Here is an 18,899-nt window from a genome sequence, read left to right on the forward strand (position 1 = left end):
AAAAAATTTCAAAGGGATACAAACACCCCTTTGTTTACTGCAGCATTGTTTGCAACAGGGGAACTACGGAAGCAGCCCAAGTGTCTGTGGATTGATGAATTGAAAAAGATGTGATCTATACAATGGAATATTATTCAGTCATAAAAAAGAATGAAATCTTGCCATTTGCAATGACATGGAAGGAGTTAGAGAGTATTATGCTAACTGAAACAAGTCAGCCAGAGAATGACAAATACCATATGGTTTCACACATATGTGTAATTAAAAAAAACAAAACCAATGAGCAAAGGTGGGGGTGGGGAGAGAGACAAACCAAGAAACAGACTCTTAACTAAAGAGAACAAACTGACTGTTAGCAGAGGGGAGGTTGGTGGGGATAGGTTCAGTAGGTGATGGGGATTAAGGAGCTCACTTGTCATGTACTGGCTGGTATATGGAAGTGTGAGTAACTCCACCATACACCTGAAAATAATATAACACTGTATGTTAACTAATTGGAATTAAAATAAAAACTTAAAAGAAAAAAATCCATTAACCCTTTTCATGACACTGCGCTGATCTGTATTCCTAGCCAGCAGCGTAAATACCTGCTTCTCCAAAACCTCAACATTATACACTACATGTGTTTTCTTACCCACAGATACTTTTATCATGGACAGGATTAGAATTCTATACTCGTTTACTTTTTTCTTATTAGAAAACATTTATAAACAAGGAAATAAATCTGTCTTTAAAAATGTTTTTAATGTTTATTTTTGAGAGAGAGACAGAGAGTAAGCAGGGGAGGGGCAGAGAGAGAGGGAGACACAGAATCTGAAGCAGGCTCCAGGCTCTGAGCTGGCAGCACAGAGCCTGACGTGGGGCCTGAACCCATGAACCATGACCTGGGCTGAAGTCGCTCACTGACTGAGCCACCCAGGCGCCCCAAGGAAATAAATCTTAAGTATAGAACTCAATGAAACAAAGAATATACCTTCGCATCACAAACCAACAAAATACAGAACATTAAAAATCACTCCAGTAAGTTCCTTCAAAGTTCCTTTCCAATCAGTCCCACTCCTACCTAATGGTGCAGTTTGGATTAGTTTAGCCTATCCTAGAACACAGTATCAATGGTGTCTATTCTAGAACATATTTTTAAAAGTATGTGCTTTTATACTTTTTTTATATTTCACTCAGAATAATAGTTTTGAGATTCATCTGTGTAGTATATAATAATAGTTTGTTCAACTGTATTGCTGAACAGTATTCCATCGTGTATGCCACAACTGGACTATCCTTTCTCCTTTTAAGAAATACTTGGCTATTTTCCATTTTTGGCACTTATAAATAAACCACCATAAGTATTATTATACAGAAATGAAAACTTGTGTTGAAATGATTCGTTTCTCCTGAGTAAAGCTGTTGGGTCATTGTGGGCAGGTATGTGGTTAGTATTTTCAGTGTTTTAACTGTAGCTATTATGCTGAGTATGCAAGTCCCATTATATAAAGGTCCTTAGTATACCATTCTGCAGATCACTGAGATTCCATTCATCTTTTTAAATCATTTTTTATTGTTTATTATTTAAAATTTTTTTTAAATGCTTATTTATATTTTTGAGAGAGAAACAAAAGAGTGCAAATGAGGTAGGGGCAGAGGGAGAGAGAGGGAGACACAGAATCTGAAGCAGGCTCCAGGCTCTGAGCTGTTAGTTAGCACAGAGCCCAACACGGAGCTCAAACCCACAAACTGTGAGATCATAACCCGAGCCGAAGTCAGATGCTTAAATGATTGAGCTACCCAGGCATCCCTATTTTTTTTTTAATGTTTATTTAACTTGAGAGAGAGAGAGAGAGAGAGAGAGAGAGAGAGAGGGAGAGTGTGTGTGTGTGTGAGAGGGATGGGCAAAGAGAGAGGGAGAACGAAAGTTCTGAGCAGGCTCCACACTGTCAGTGCAGAGCCTGATGCAGGGCTCAAACTCACTGGGAGATCAATGACCTGAGCCGAAATCAAGAGTCAGATGCTTAACCAACTGAGCCACCCAGGCATCTCTCCTCTTTTCCTTGCCTTTTGTATTTCAGTTGATCTATCTTTAGAGTCATGATTCCTGCCATTTCCATTCTGAAGTTCTTACATCAGACACTGTATTTTTCAGTTGTAAAATTTTGATTTGGGCCTTTTTTTATTATTATTTTGAATTCTCTGTTAAGATTTACTCTTTTTATTCATTGCAAGTATACTTTCCTTTACATTCTTAAGCAATTCCAATAGCTGATTTAACATTCTTCTCTGATTCCAACTTCTTAGTTATCTTCAAGTTAGCCTCTGTTGATTGCTTTTGAGAATATATCATGTTTTCTTGTTTCTGTGCACATGGAATAATTTGGCATTCTATCATGTATGTAAAATGTTTGGATTCTGTTTTCTTTTTAATTTTTTGTTTACACTTATTTCTTTTTGAGAGACAGAGCACAAGTGGGGGAGGGGTTGAGAGAGAAGGAGACACAGAATCCAAAGCAGGCTCCAAAGCAAACTGTCAGCACAGAGCCCGAGGAGGGCTCAAACCCACGAACTGTGAGATCATGACCTGAGTGGAAAATCACTCAACTGACTGAGCCACCCAGGTGTCCTAGATTCTGTTCCTTTTTGGGGGGGAAAAAAAATTTTTTTTTTCCTTTTTCATTTAAACAGTTAATTTTATTTGCTGATCTCAAACTGTGGAACCTGAAGTCCCCTGCAAGGTATAGTGATTCTTTACCCTTAACCGAGTGGCTTGGAATTTGCTCCACATGTAGTTTAAGACTGAGCCAGAGACATACACAGAGTTTATACACCATGAGCCTCACCTTCTCTAGCTCTCAACTTGCTGGGATTTATCCCTTCCCCTCCTCTTACACTATCACGCACAAATACCAAGTTTTCTAAGTAGTTACACCAAACCCTGTTTTTGATCCTTCAGACCAGTAAGACTAGAGGGTTTTATTTTGTTTGCTTATTTGGTCAGAGTTGTAACCACCCTACAGGGTGGAGACCCACCTGGTACTATTCCCTTCCTTCACTGTGATTCCTCTCCGATTTCCACTTGCTTTCTTGTCTACTCTCCAATGTCTTCATATAGTTGTTTTTATATTTTGTTCATAGTTTATAGTTGTTTTCTGCAGAAACACATGTGCAATAACAGCTACTAGGCCATGCCAGAAGCTAAACTTCTGTTACGGACTTTTAAATCATATCAAGTTTATACGTTACATATAGTACTGTAGGGTGTGTTTTGCAATGCACTCACTGAAAGTAAAAGCAACTATTTTTCTTGTTTAATAATATGTAATTTGTCAGGGCACCTGAGTGGCTCAGTCAGTGAAGTGTCCAAGTTCGGCTTAGGTCATGATCTCGTGGTTTGTGGGTTTGAGCCCCGTGTCAGGCACCATGCTGACAGTGTGGAGCCTGCTTGGGATTCTCTCTCTCTCTCCCTCTCTCTCTCTGCCCCTCCCTGACTCATGTTTTCTCTCTCAGAATAAACTTAAAAAATAATAATAAAATTTAATTTGTCCAAAAAAACCTTTTTGTGCTCTGCTTATTTTTTAAATTGATGTTCACCAATTCCTTACAGGTAAGAAGTCTATAAATTAAGGATAGCAAACCTTTGTTACACATATTACAAATATATTTTCCTAATCTGTGAACTTTCTATTATGTTTGTAGTGTATGAACATAAAAAGGTTTTATTTTTTATATTTAAAGTTTTGTATTATTAAATATAACATCTGGGGGCGCCTGGGTGGTGCAGTCGGTTAAGCGTCCGGCTTCAGCCAGGTCACGATCTCGCGGTCCGTGAGTTCGAGCCCCGCGTCGGGCTCTGGGCTGATGGCTCAGAGCCTGGAGCCTGTTTCCGATTCTGTGTCTCCCTCTCTCTCTGCCCCTCCCCCGTTCATGCTCTGTCTCTCTCTGTCCCAAAAAATAAATAAACGTTGAAAAAAAAAATTTTTTTTTTTAAAAATATAACATCTGATTCTTTAAAGTTTTTTTTAAAAAACTACATGTTCATTATGGAGAATTTTCTAAAAATCCATTCTATAAAAATAAAAATTACCCAGCATTCCTTCTTTTTACTCTCATACCCTTTTATGGCTGTTTTTTTTAAACATCAGGTATACTTCCAGTCATCTGGAAGTCTGTTTAACATTTTCTGCTGAAATTGACATTATATACATTGTATGACCCAGAAATCCCATTTCTATGCTATAAATCATAGCACATCCATATAATGGTACTATATGCAATGAAAATGAAGGAACCATTACTACTTACAAAAACATGGATGAATCTAACAATACAATGTTGAGTAAACAAAGCTAGACACCAAAGATCACAAACTGTATGGTTCCATTTAAATCAAAACAAAGGCAAATTAATCTATGTAGTTCTCAGGCAAAATGTGGTTGATTTTAGCAAAGGAGAAAAGGGAGAGCGATTAAAAGAGGGCCCAAAAAAGGCTGGCTTCTGGTAATTTCTATTTCCTGACTTTAATTCTGGCTACACATATATGTTTACTGTCACAATAATTCATCAAGCTACAAACTTGTTATTTGTGCATGCAAGATACAAAAAAGCTTATGTTTTCATTTTGAAGAATATGAAAAGGCTATGCAGAGGAAAAGAAACCTATTATCCACTTTCTTTATCCCATGTTTCCAGATACTTACTACATTTTGGATGTATTTTTTTTCCAACATATATTTATAATGGTATTCGAATTATACCAGGTACATGATATTTTTAAAAACTTTAGAGACACAGAGAGAGAGAGATGGAGAGTGAGTGGGGGGGGGGGGGCCAGCAGAGGAAGGGGAAGAAGGGGAGGAGGGAGGGGGGGAGAGAAGGGGAGAGGGGGGGAGAGGGGGGGAGAGGGGGAGAATGTCAAGCAGGCTTCAAGTCCAGCGTGGAGCCTTGATGCAGGGCTCAATACCACAACCATGAAGTCATGACCTGATCCGAAATCAAGAGTTGGATGTTTAAATGACTGTGCCACCCAGGCACCTGACGCTGTTTTTGATTGATCCCCTTCATAGTATGCGAGGCAGCCGCTTCCAACTGATTAAAGTCAGCATAGATAAACTATATTTGCAATGTCTGACAATTAAATGGTATGTTAATTCCAGCACTAAGCTGGAAATTAAGATACCTGGATTCTAATATCAACTAGGACATATTAACAACTCCTACGATACTAAATAGGTAACTTAATCTCTTCATTGTGGTAGGAGACCATAACCTCATATTCCCCTCAGTACTTAGCACCATTATTTTCCCCACTAGTACTGAAGCATAGTTTGTTAAATTAACAAATCATCGCAATTATGATTTGCTCTGGAAGGGAAGTGGTCTATGTGGAATCTTAAAGGAAAACCAAGAAATAAAAATGTTAGCTTTTAATCTAGCATCGTTCAAGTTAAAATTGTGTGCCAAATGTACACTAGGAGAACTTGCACTATTTACATAAAAATACTGGAAAAACACCAGAACCACCGCAGTTGGATAAACATTCTACTCCTTTGTTTCCCTTTAAAACAATGATTAATTTTTACTACTGTTTAATACAATGGTTTCAAACTTACATGCCTAATAGACATCTCAAGAGTTAACCTGTCCAAAACTAAACTCTTAATATATCAATCACTAAAAACTGAACTAAAATAATAATATTTCTCCACACACATTCTTCCTCATCTCTGCTAACTACAATTTCATCCTTTTACTTGTTCAGGACAATAATAGGGAGTAGTTATGTCTTTCTTTGTGGCCTCTTATCTTCAAATTATATCTTGGATGTGCTCATTCTATTTTTTAAGGTTTATTTGGAGAGAGAAAGAGAGAAAGTGCACACAAGTGGGGGAGGGGCAGAGAGAGGGAGGGAGAGAGAAAGAGAATCCCTAACAGGGTTTGTGCTGTCAGCACAGATCCCAAAGCAGGGTTTGATCTCATGAACCGTGAGATCATGACCTGAGCTGAAATCAAGAGTTGGACACTCAACTGACTGAGCCACCCAGGTGCCTGGGATGTGCAATCTCATCATCTCCACTGCTGCCACCCTTTTAATCCACCATCACTTGCCTCTTGGATTATCACAATCACATTCTTAAACTGGTGTCCCTGATTCTGCCCTTGTCCCTACTGCATTTATACTTAACAGAGCAGCTGCTATTAAACAGTGCAGACCCTGTCTCTCTCCACTGCTCTAAGCCATCCGAGTTTTCCATTTCTCTCCCTAGTACCTGTAAGTCCTCGGTACTTTATTCTGCCCCCAATCACCCTGCTGAACCCCTCACTTTTCCCTCTCCTCCTCACTCATTCCACCTCACCACAGTGATCTTTCAGGTGGTCCTCAAACATGCCAGCTCTGTCTAGTGCTTCAATGTCTGCAAGTACTGTTCACATCACTCTTCCCAGAGACGCCTGCACATCTCACTCCGTCACCTGTCACAAATTTTGTGCAAACGTCCCTCGGTGAGACCTACGTTGCCCACCTACTAAAAACTGCTGCCCCATTCTAGCACCAGTGCTCCCCACGGCCCTCACTCAACTTTAGTTTTCTCCACATCACTTGTATTTACTTATAATAACCTACAATATTTATCTCCCTCCGTTGAAATGTAAGGTCCATAACAGTAAAAATTTTTGTCTGCTTTATTCACTGTTCACATAATGGTGGCTAGGAAATACTCACTAAACATTTTTGAATGACTTATGTTCCATATAACCGTCAGGTTCCATTCAACTGTTTAAAGGAATGTGGAAAGTCTGTTTTTGCTTATAAAAACATATTTTAGTGATACAATCATTGACTGACACTAAAATATTTGCAAACAGTATTATCAAATATAAACACATTGGAGAAAACCAATGTATTAAATATATTAAATATATTAAACATATTAAACATATTAAAATATTAAAATATATTAAATATGATGCCAGATAAACTTGTTTATGGGCCTCAGATTAAAATTTCTGTATCTGTTTAATTGAATGGTACTCCAAAAATCTGAGTATAATTTCTCTTAAAGTGAAATATTTAAAATTCTTATAGCAAAACCACTGAAAGGCAAGGTATAGGAAACCAGGAATATAATAAAAACTTGCTAATGAAGTAATGGCAGAATAGTTAGCTTATATTTTGTATTAATATTTATTCACTGTAACGATATTTCTAAGTTTCAAATTATGTAATTCTTTGCTTTTGTGTTCAAATGTACACTTTTCACACTTAAACCTTCAAAAATAAGTTGCATAAATTAGCTATTTAAAATATTAAATTCATCTGCCCTGACAAAATTCCCAGCTAAGTCAGTCATTTAAAGATTTAGCATTTAAAGGTTTAACTTACTTCAAGGCTCCTGGGTGGCTCAGTTGGTTAAGTGTCCTACTCTTGGTTTCTCGGCTCAGGTAATGACCTCACGGTTTGTGGGATCAAGCCCCGAGATGGGCTCTGTGCTGACAGTGCAGAACCTTCTTGAGATTCTCTCTCTCCCTCTCTCTCTGTCCCTCCCCTGCTCTCACTCTCTCTCAAAATGAACATTTTTAAAAAAGATTTAACTTACTTCTAAAACAGATTGCACTTTTCTCTGTGAGAAGAAAACTAGCCAATTTATTCAAGACTATTTATGTACAATTATAATTTTATTACACAATTGCCTTGTTATTCAGAAACAAGACAGTCATAATAAGCCATTAAGTCCTACAATACAGGCATGAATTAACAAATGTAACTGAGAACCACTAAATCAATGAGTAACGACCGCTACATACTTTGCTCAGTTGTTTTAAAAACAATTCAGCTGTATTTGTCAGATACAGGTCTATTACATGCAGCGAATGTCATGACAGCAGGCCTGATAGGCATACACAGAAACTTATTGGCAATTAATTTGTATTACGTCCATGGCAGACAGGGGGGAAACATGGTGGGACTGACGCTGCCATCCTCAGAAAAGCCTGTTTGTACGGTTGGCCTTTAGCCGGTGCCTGACAACTTGGATTTTGGGAGTGTTCCCACCATTCCCTAATTGCTAAGAGTGGCTCACCGTGTCTAAACTGTTTGTGCAAACCATATGGTTTATGCTGAACACCTGCTTTCCTTCTGGGAGTCTGAAATTTTGGTAATGCTAACCAAAGGATGCCCATGTGACAAACTCCTCATAAAAACTCTGTTTCTAATGGGTTTCCCTGCTGGACAACATTTCACACATGCTGTCATAGTTCAACACTGGAGGAATTAAGCACATCCTGAGCGACTCTATTGGGGAGAGGACTCTTGGAAGCTTGAGCCTGGTTTCTTCCGAACCTCATCTCATGTGCCTTTTTCCTTTGCTGGTTTTGCTTGTGTCCTTTGCCTGTAATAAATCTTAGCCATGAGTATGAGTATGTGATGGGTCCTGTGAGTCCTCTTAGCAAATCACCAAACCCAGCAGGGGTTGTGGACATCCCTGCCACAGTTGCAGGTGCAGAGTTCTTCTCCGTAGAGCTGTACCTTAATGCTCTGCATTTCTATATATTTTTCTATATATTCTCTGTAGAGCTGTACCTTACTGCTCTATATTTCTTAGAGTACATAGCATAACCTTATACATAACAGATATGAATCATGTTTGGAGATTTTATATACTACCCTCCTAGTCTATCCAAAATAGCTGCATTTCCACTTCAGCGTTCGTCAACATTGGTGAACTACTAAATGGCAAAAATATATGTGGCAATAATAGCACCATTCAAACAAAGGAAAAGTTTTTGGCAGGTTCGAGTAACACAGTTGGATAGATTGATTACTTTGACCATCTGCAGTCTACAGCCCTCCAATTTGTTTTACGAATGTTTTGGTAGTTTTCTGCCTGTAGACATCCTAAAGAATATCCAAAGTATTCTTAATTTGGTTTTATCATCAGCTCACATTCTTTGGGATTCAGCAAAATGTGACGTATTTAATTGCATGTGACTGACAGAAGTCAGGCAGTTTTTCAAGCTTCTGTGTTCACTACTGCTCTGGAATGTTTCAAAGAAGTGAACAATCCATGCTTCCTTATGCTTTATATAATTTCTTTAGAAGTAACCCCACCTGGGGCACCTGGGTGGCTCAGAAGATTAAGTGTCCACCTCTTGATTCTGGCTCAGGTCAGAATCTCACCGTTTGTGACTTTGAGCCCCACTCAGGGCTCTGCACTGACAGTGAGGAGCATGCTTGGTATTCCTTCTCCCTCCCTCTCTCTGCCCCTCCCTCCCGCTCTCTCTCAAGAATGAATGGATGGATGAATGAATGAACATTAAAAAAAAAAAAAAAAAAAAACACAAAAACAAAAAAAACCAAAAACTAACCCAACCTCTTGGCCAGAAGATCAAAAAGACTTCAGAAGACACTGATACAGAAGAAACATTAAAATAAGGTAAAAGAAGACCCAAAGGCTGAAAGGAGTTAGTGGGCAGGAGGATACACCTAGGTTAAAGACCGATCCAGGCCACCCCTGTACATCCCTGTACAGGCCACCCCAGTACATCCCAAGAGTACTTTCTTGGTCTTGAAGTGTCATAGCAATAACAACAAAAAAAGCGTTATTATATTTAAAGCAAAATTCATTATCAAACATGGAAACTTTATATCAAATGCCAACTATACAATTCAAAAAAAGCAACAAAACAATGAATTTTTACAAAACAGCAATTCAGGGACTCTACCTCTCATGGACTATTTCCAGAAGAGAAACTATAACATTAGAATGCATACTTGACTAATATATACATATGATCTACAGTATATATATGACAAACTATACATTACATACAACATATATGACAAGTGATATTACTAACATAGAAAATAGAAATCATGAAATTACTAACATAGAAAATATAAGTCATTAAATTAGCAAAGAGTCGAACACATGGAAAAAGTCACGGGGTGGAAGTAGCCTCCAGAGGTCATCAAAGCATCTTCCTTTTAAAACACCACACGTTGGTAACTCCCAGATCCAAGAAAAGCAATGATTCCGCCATCACACTTGATGGAAGAGAATTTCTGTTTTGGCTTTTGGGAAGTGGGGATACTGGGAGACAAGACATTCTAGAATTTTCCTTAAGTTCCATTCCCAACATAGTCAGTGATCATTGTGCTAACGTCTACAAATGCACTTTGGTAATTTACGTCAGCAGCTCTATTCACTGTCAATATCACTGGCAAAAGAAGAATATTACGAAGTTTCATTTTCTATCCAAATCAGTTGATCACTTGCTTTTCTGTTGATACATGTCCTACCAACAGTTTATGATCTTGTCAAAGTTTATGTAATAACAAGATCAGGATTTTCAATTCTACATCTAATCTCTAGGTCAAGCTACCTTTACTCATCAAATCAAAGTGAAATTCCAAAAGAAAACGTGAGGAGTACTACTTTTCTTTTCAGAAAGAACACAAAAAAGCCTATTTTATAAAGACAAAGATTGTCATGTCGACACCAGTTTAACACAAACACTGCTTAACTGTCACCCAAAAGCTGAGATTTTTCTTGTTTCAGGTTATAGTTTTCACTATTTTGAAATCGTAAAGTTACTGCGACTTTATAGAAATCCACTGTAGAATAAGGATTATGTAATTGTAAATAAAAGTTAAATTTCAGAAGTATTAAGGTATGTAACAATGAAACATTCGAAATGCGATCTGCTACTTAAGACAAACTTTAATTCTGTTTAAACATAAGATGAAATGTGCAACTCAGACTAAATCAGTGTATAGTAAAAACCAATAGTGTATATATAGATAATGAAGGTATCATGGAAACTGGTTAAAAATTATAATGAAGAGAGAACTAGTAAGAATATAGCAACCTGGCTGAAATTGATATTCATTAGGGTACTCGTCACATCAATAGGGAGCATTTGGACTCTGTGGTCTTTATCAGTGTCCCAGCTGGTAATGGTTGAAGGTTAATGCCTTACCCCATTCTGTTCAATTTTCTATCCTAATTAGCCCTCCAAATCTATAGCTGTGAGCACCAAGTGTCTGTGCTCAAAAGAAACTAATTAATGCTAGCAAATTAGATCAAGTCCAAAGATCCAACAGCCAAACTCTTAGTTAAATGCTCCTTGTTAATAGGAAGTGTAGCTGTCAATAACTGCTGTTGGTGACTATAATGAGGCATCTTTCTTTCATTGAAAGTGATTTCATTTCTCTTTGTCCCTGGAAAAGCTGTTCCATTCCCTTCACAAACCTAAGTTGCTGGCAGTCTGACCCAATTCTTATGATCAGCTGGGTTGAAATGACATGCAAAAAAAATCAAACAGAAAAGCTTTCCTACATAATCAGGTTTCAGGCACTTAGCAGAAAGTCAGATCACTTATTAAAATTCCTATATCTTTATCCAAGAACTATACAATTAGCACACATAATGCTTTTATATAAAATCCTATAGTATTTAATAAAGCAAAGGCCGTAAACAGTAAATAAACTACAAGGGAAGTGTCCTGATTCTAAATTACATCTTATTGTTCAGTTCAAATGCAGCTGTTCTGCTACTACTTAAGCATATGATACCAGTGTATGTTCTTTACTAAATCACATGGTTAGGCAGGAAGAATACTAAAGATTATTGTTTATAAAATAATCAGTTTTAGATTCTCTAACTCTGTTTTGGACCACATGGCCTAAAAAAAAAAAAATCAATATACGATTATCTATAAAATATTCAAATATTCAAAAACCAATAGTTAAAACATGTTCTCATAGAGACAAATGCATTGAAGTAACCCAAGCAGACCTCAAATTTTAAGATGCTTTCAGTCTTCTGAAGATTTTAAGCATATTTAAAAAAAACAAAAGCTTAACCAAGGCAATGCCCGAAAAACTTAACTTTTGATAAAGAAGTGATGAATCACTAAATTCTACACCTGAAACCAATTTTACCATATCTGTAAACTAGAATCTAAATATTTAAAAAGTGAAGAGTAAACATTTTTCTGTACCATTATGATAGTAGTTGTGCAACACAAACTAGTAAATATTTTAAAGTTATACTCTCTTTCCTTCATTTCAAAAACCAAACACACAGTTACATTGACTAAGAGTAAGCAAAGGCAGTTCTGAAACCCAAACTCTAATTATTCTGCATTTTCATCTGAACAGTGTGAGTAAAACCTCAATCTATAATTGAATTAGCTAGGTTTATTTCATTCTAGATATCAGAGTAATGTGTTAAAAACACCATAAATATAGCTCATATTCATCACTTTGGACCAATTATCAGTAATGAGTAAATTTTCCTAGTAGTGACAAGTTAACCCTGTAACTTCATTACACGTTGTTAATTTTTTTTCCTCCCTCACCTGAGTCAGGATATTTAGTTATTTTTTAAGTTCTGAGGGAAGTGGAGGATTACCTCTTGAGATGATCAGCATGACACCTGCCAATGCCAGCGTGGCACCAAACCCTGTCTGCAGGTGGCAATGGGTTAATTTCTCCTGACACCTGGGGGTGTGGGTGGAAGGGAGGTGCTCTGATTAAACAACTAATTCACGGTGAAAGCAAAGCTAGTATCGCAGAATGATACTATCAACTTATTGATAATATACTTATTTATGGATGGATTTAATTTAATTCTAATTTATGAATGGCTCTCAAACTGGAATAGGTCATAGGAAGTCGTTTAAGAAACAGAAATGATCATCACACAAGGTCCGCTCTGAGAAATTACTCTATCACTGCTCCCATCGATTCCAAAGGTCATTCTCAAAGAAGAAGAGCATCAAAGGGACAGAAATGTTCCCAGCATCCAAACGTTGTTGACACAGTCCCGAAACACAGGTGACAGAGCCTGGCTCTCCTGTCGAAAAACTTGCTATGGAACTGCAGCCCATCGTCCTCACAAAGAATCACTGAGGTCCCTCAAGGAGGAAGAGACTACAGGGAAAAGTGGCTCCGCGGCCAGAAAAACAGTCTACATCAGCAGAACTTTGCTACTTCCTTTAGATGGCCATTCCATGAGGTAGAATTTCTTAAAAGGGCATTTCTGCAGTAATACTGCGTCTGCTTTTCTAATTACCCACCATTTGTGGTCTCATTTTTCACCTTCTGCTCCGTTTACATTTTTTCACTAAATGTTATATATTAATCAACAATTAGCTCTAGATTTATAGAATACAGGAATAATTCACGGTAAGAAACATTTTCCAAAGAAAATATGTGCGTGTGGGTGCCTAGTGCATGCATTTACAGAAATATCTTTCACTCAGAGATGTAAAATACAGAGAAGTAAAAATAAAAACAAAAACAAAAAAAACCCGGCCTCATTGTAAGTAATACTGGGATTCCATTAACAATTCAATAATAGACAATGACCTCAAAGAAAATCATCTTAGAATATATATGTCTGTGTGAATATGTTGATGAAGAAAAAACAGGTACATGTTACATTTGATGTTTCTTCTTTCCCTATCAAAATCGCCAGAATAACCTGTTTCTCTAAAATACTCATACCAAGTTTTTCTCTACATACAACTGTACTTCTGGGAAAAAATATTTTTTCTTAGTAATTTGGGAGAATATTTTTAAATTGTAAATGAATTGAACACCGTCTGGAAGTTCTGAAAGCTGAAATATTGGTATCTCAGTGAAAGGGTGAGAAACAATTCATACATATTAATTCATTGACTATTTGACTCTAAGGCTAAGGATTAAATTCAGATCATATTATAAAAAATGTATTTGATCTTTATATGAATATTTGAATCTTACCTTGAACTTGTTCAGAACATCTCTCTCGGGCTTTCTCTCTCATTATTTTAGGGATCAAAACATCCTTTTCGACATGTCTGAGATGCTGCTCTGGAAAAAAAAAAAGATCTTTCTTTAATATAGTGAAGTTTCAATTAAATCACCAGTTTAGGGAAGAAATAAGCACTCTGGTTTATTCAAAATAAAAGCCTATACAAACATACTAAAAACTGACTCTTAAAACCTCATAAAATTGTGGCTATTTTCGTCACTAAAAATCATTCTAAATATTTCTTATACACAACAGAAAAAAATGTGGGACATAGACAGTGTCTTTCTAAAAATTTCTGCAAGCTATATTGTAACACTTTATTTGAGAACATATTCCACGCAATCTTGTCAAAATTAAAGTCATAAACTAAAACAGTATAATTTTGCTTTTTAATACAATCCACAAAAAGAGAATTTTTATCAATAGTGAGATCCAAGGATAGATGAAGAGATCCAAGATTAAGAGATTCTCAACCTGGTAATAAGAGTAGCCTAAGAAAGAAAGAACCGTCAGAAGAAGAAAAAGTAGAACTACGTGTGCACATAACAACAGCATGTGAGATTTCTGTGCATTTTAAACAAAACTACCACAATTAGACTAAAATGGTAGACAGAACACCTGCTCCAGGGTCCTACCAGTGTCTTAAATTCATAGAGAGTCCTGAAAAATAAAAGCTACTCCGATGTAGCTTGGGCCGGTGTCGTCAGAAAAATCAAAATGATCAGGAATCTCTTTGAAAGACAAAAGGCAGATGAGATCAGATTAAAGGAGGTAATCATATACCCACAGGTTTTTCCGAGGGAAAAAACTGATGCCAAAAGTACGTACTGCTCCATGCACCGAAGCAGCAAACATGGGCAGCAAGAGACTTCCCTGAAGAAAACCAAAGCATAATTGGTTGAAATACCTCAGTAGGAGCAAATGGATCACCTCTTCTGCTGCCTCCAGACCCATGGGTAAAAGAAGTAAATACATGTATCTATCCCCAAAGGATCAGAAAATTTCCCAGTATCTAGCGACACCTAGGAAGACCAGGAACCCCTCCACTTTCCCTGGTACTATGCGATTCCTAACAATCTCTGGATGCAGGCAGCTACGAACTGATAGAGAATCTGCAGACAGTGTAAAAGGGCATGTCAAAAAGCAAACAAAATCAACAATAAAACAGCCGAGGATCACCTAAATTTGATGGACAACACAGTGAAAGGGAGAAACCAACTGTAATGAATCAATAAGAATCGAAATCTTGAGAAGAGAGTAAAAAAAGAAAAAAAAAGATTTTAGAGTAAGTAAATATACTGAGGTAAATAAACAGATGTGAGTCCTCAGACAGAAATGAATCAGAGATTACCTATGTGCACTTTGAAATGTCTGAAGCTCAAAAATCCGAAAAGCTTCAAAAGGGAGAAAACACTACCCTCACCGTGGAATGGGCATCAGATTTACATCATGTTTCACTGGCAAGCCATGGATGCATGAAGACAACGGAGAAGTAACCTCAAAGTTCTGAGAGTGCATTATTTTATAACCAAGAATCCCCAAACCAATTAAGAATGAAGTTCAGGTATGAAGGGACTGGAACATTTACCTCTCGCATACCCTACTGAAAAGAAGGGTATTGTTGTCTGATAAGCCACCAATCAAACATAGTGGTATAAAACAAACATTTTGTTATAGAGAGAGATCCTACAGGTTAGTAATTTGGAAAGGAAAAGCAGAACTGACTCCCCTCTGCCTCACAGTATCTGGGACCTCATCTAGGAAGAGTCAAATGACTGGTATTGACTTCAACAGCTGCAAAAGCTGAGTCTGGAAGACCTACTTCGAAGAGGACCTCTTTCTTCACTTGTGTATTTGACATCTGGACTGAACTGGCTGACAAACGGGCCCAGTGAGGACTGTAAACTACAGCACCTACACAAGGCCTCTCCATTCGGTTTGGCTTGGCACAGTAACAGGTAGGTCAGGAGAGGTAGGAATGTGAAAAGGAATTGTCTAGAGAGTAAGTGTTTCAGGAAAACCAAGTGAAAGCTGTAGGTTTAACCTTTCTGACCCTGTCACAGAAGCCATGAAGCATCATTATCATTTCTACGGTAGGTACTACATTGATCGAGTCGCCAACGACAGGCTATACCCAAGCACAGGGAAATTAGGTCGCCATTCTTTCTTGCAAGGCCACATTACAGAAGAGCATGAGGAATGCAAGATAATGTTGTGACCTTTTTTTTTTATTGTTTTTTTTTTTAAGTTTGTTTATTTTGAGAGAGAGAGAAAGAGGGAGAGAGAGGAGAAGGACCGCAAGCGAGCACAGGACGGGGGCAGAGAGAGAGAATTCCAAGCAGGCTCTGCATTGTCCGGGCAGAGCCTGATGCAGGGCACAAACCCACAAACCACGAGATTAGAGATTATGACCTGAAGTTGGACACTTAACCAACTGAGCCACCCAAGCGCCCAATGTTGTGACCTTGGTAAAACAAAATCTGCCACAAGAAGTAAGAGAGAATACCCTCAGGTAAAATAAAAATGAACTCATGATGCACAAATGTAATATAAAACATGAATTTAAATTTACATGTTAAAACTACAAAGTATCTGAACCATATCATTAATTAATTTGACCCATTTATAGAATATTCCACTTAATAAGAGCTGAATATTAACCAAGATAAACCATAGTCTAGACCATGAAAAATATCTCAATAAATTAAAAGAATCAAGTCCTACAAAGTATGTTCCCCGACACCAACGTAATTAAGTTAGAAATCAGTAACAGAAGGATGTCTTAATAATCTCCAAATATTTGGAAACCAAGTAACACACTTTAAAAAAATTTTTTAATGTTTATTTATTTTTGAGAGAGAGAGAGAGAGAGAGACAGAGCATGAGTGGGGGACGGAGAGAGAGAGAGGGAGACACAGAATCCAAAGCAGGCTCCAGGCTCTGAGCTGTCAGCACAGAGCCCTACACAGCACTCACACTCACTAATTGCAAGGTCACAACCTGAGCCAAAGTCAGACGGTCAGCTGACTGAGCCACCCAGGCGCCCCCCCCCCATAACACACTTTTAAATAACCCATGCAGCTAAGAAGCAATCAAAAGGGGAATAAACTATTTTGAAATAAATGAAAGTGAAAATATATCATAATTTGTGTGAGACAGTTAAAACAGTACTGAGAGGAAAATCTGTAGCACTACAAGTCTACATTGGAAAAGAAGAATGGTCTTAAATCAACGACTTAAGCTTCCACCTTGAGAAACCAGAAAAAGAACAAACTAAACACAAAGCAAACAAAAGAAAATAAATAATAAAGATCAAAGCCAAAACAAATAAAATAGAAAATAAACAAAATGATACAGAAGAGCAATGAAACCAAAGCTGTTGCTTTGAGAAGATTATTAAAATTGATAAACCACTAGCCAAGAAAAGACAGCTATCACAAACATTAAAAATGACACACATTTTGGGGGCGCTTGCGTGGCTCAGTCAGTTGAGCGTCTGACTCTCGATTTTGGCTCAGGTCATGATCTCATGGTCCGTGGGATCGAGCCCCAAGTCAGGCTCTGCATTGACACTGTGGAGCCCGCTTGGGATTCTCTCTCTCCCCCATCTCTCGGCCCCTCCCCCACTTGCATGTGCACAGGAGCAGGCTCTCTCTCTTGAAATAAACTCTAAAACAATGATTTTTAAATGATAATGTACTCAAATAATCTTTAAATGTAAGCCAATAAAATTAACCAAACAACCAAACTAACCAACCAAACAACCAAACAAACAACCAAAGCTAACTCAAGAAGACATAGATAGAGAACCACTCCAGCCCTGTATCGATTAAAAAAAATGAATCAGGCCGTCTGGGTGGCTCAGCTCCTTAAGCATCAGATTCTTAGTTTTAGCTCAGGTCATGATCTCACGGTTCATGGGTTCAAGCCCTGCGTTTGAATTTTATCCTGAGAACAATGGGAAGATGCTACAAATTTTTAGGCAAGGAAAACCTTCTTTCATTTACACTATGCTGACAGTGCAGAGCCTACTTGGATTTTTCTCTCCCACTCTCTCTCTCTCTCTGCCCCTCCCTGGCTTGCTCTTTCTCCCTCTCTCTTTCAATAAATAAATAAACATTAAAAAAAAAAAAAGAAATTGAATCTGTAGTTAAAAGCCTTCTCCCAAAAAATAATTCCAGACATAGATAGCTGCACATGAATTTGACCAAACATTTAAAAAAGAAATAATACCAATTCTATACACTCTTAAAAAAATTGCTGAGGCCAGCATTATCCAGATACCAAAACCAGGCAAAGACATTAAAGAAATCTATAATATCCCATCATAAGCATAGATGTAAAAATCTTAAAAAAAAAAAAAAAAGAGTGGCAATTTAAAATCCAATAGTATAAAAAAGGATAATACTTCATGACTAAATGAAGTCTATTCCAGGACTGCAAGACTGACTTAACATTCAAAAATTGATAAATGTAATTCATCAGATTAAAAAGCTAAAAAAGGAAAAACATACGGTTATCACAACAGACACATAACATACATCTGACAAAAATCTAACATCCATTCCTAATAAAATCTCTCAGTAAAGTAGCAACAGAAGGAAACTTCCTGAACATGATAAATAACATCTACAGAAAAAAACCCACTTGCAGATGTTTTCCCCCTAAGATATGGAACAAGATAAAGAAGTCTGCTCTTGCCACTTCTACTCAGCATTATACTTGACATTCTAGACAGTCTAACAGAGTAAGAAAAATAAAAGATCATCTATCTAGAAAATCCAATAGAGTCTACAAAAAAGCTATAGAACTAATAAGGTTTCCAGATATAACATTAATATACAAAATTCCACTGGAGATGACAAAATAAAATAAAGCTTTTTAAAAAATGAGCTAAATAAGGCTCAGCGACCTGCAGGACAAAGAATAAAAGAAATTAAAAAAAAAAAAAAAGTCTATCACTTATTTTACCAGAGTCTGAGAAAAAAAACAAAAAAGAATGCAGAGCTAAAAAAAATACTTGAAAAAATAATGGCTGAAACCTTTCCAAATGAGGCAAAAGAGGGGTGCCTGATGGCAGATTAAGCATCTGTCCTTGGCTTAAGTCATGATCTC

General features: G+C 37.3%; 1 protein-coding gene across 1 annotated transcript in view; it reads right to left on the reverse strand.

Annotated features, from left to right (window-relative positions):
* CMC1 (C-X9-C motif containing 1) overlaps positions 1-18,899 on the reverse strand; it is an 89,203-nt gene that overhangs the window by 48,693 nt on the left and 21,611 nt on the right. Inside the window, exon 2 of the mRNA XM_047098725.1 lies at positions 13,754-13,843. Coding sequence (XP_046954681.1) covers positions 13,754-13,843 — 90 coding nt within the window. The remainder of the gene's footprint in view (positions 1-13,753; positions 13,844-18,899) is intronic.

Source organism: Lynx rufus, unplaced genomic scaffold (assembly GCF_022079265.1).
Source record: "Lynx rufus isolate CCGP_SWC_20201006 ecotype Redwood Valley unplaced genomic scaffold, mLynRuf1.p SCAF_5, whole genome shotgun sequence".
In the NCBI taxonomy this organism is placed as follows: domain Eukaryota; kingdom Metazoa; phylum Chordata; class Mammalia; order Carnivora; family Felidae; genus Lynx; species Lynx rufus.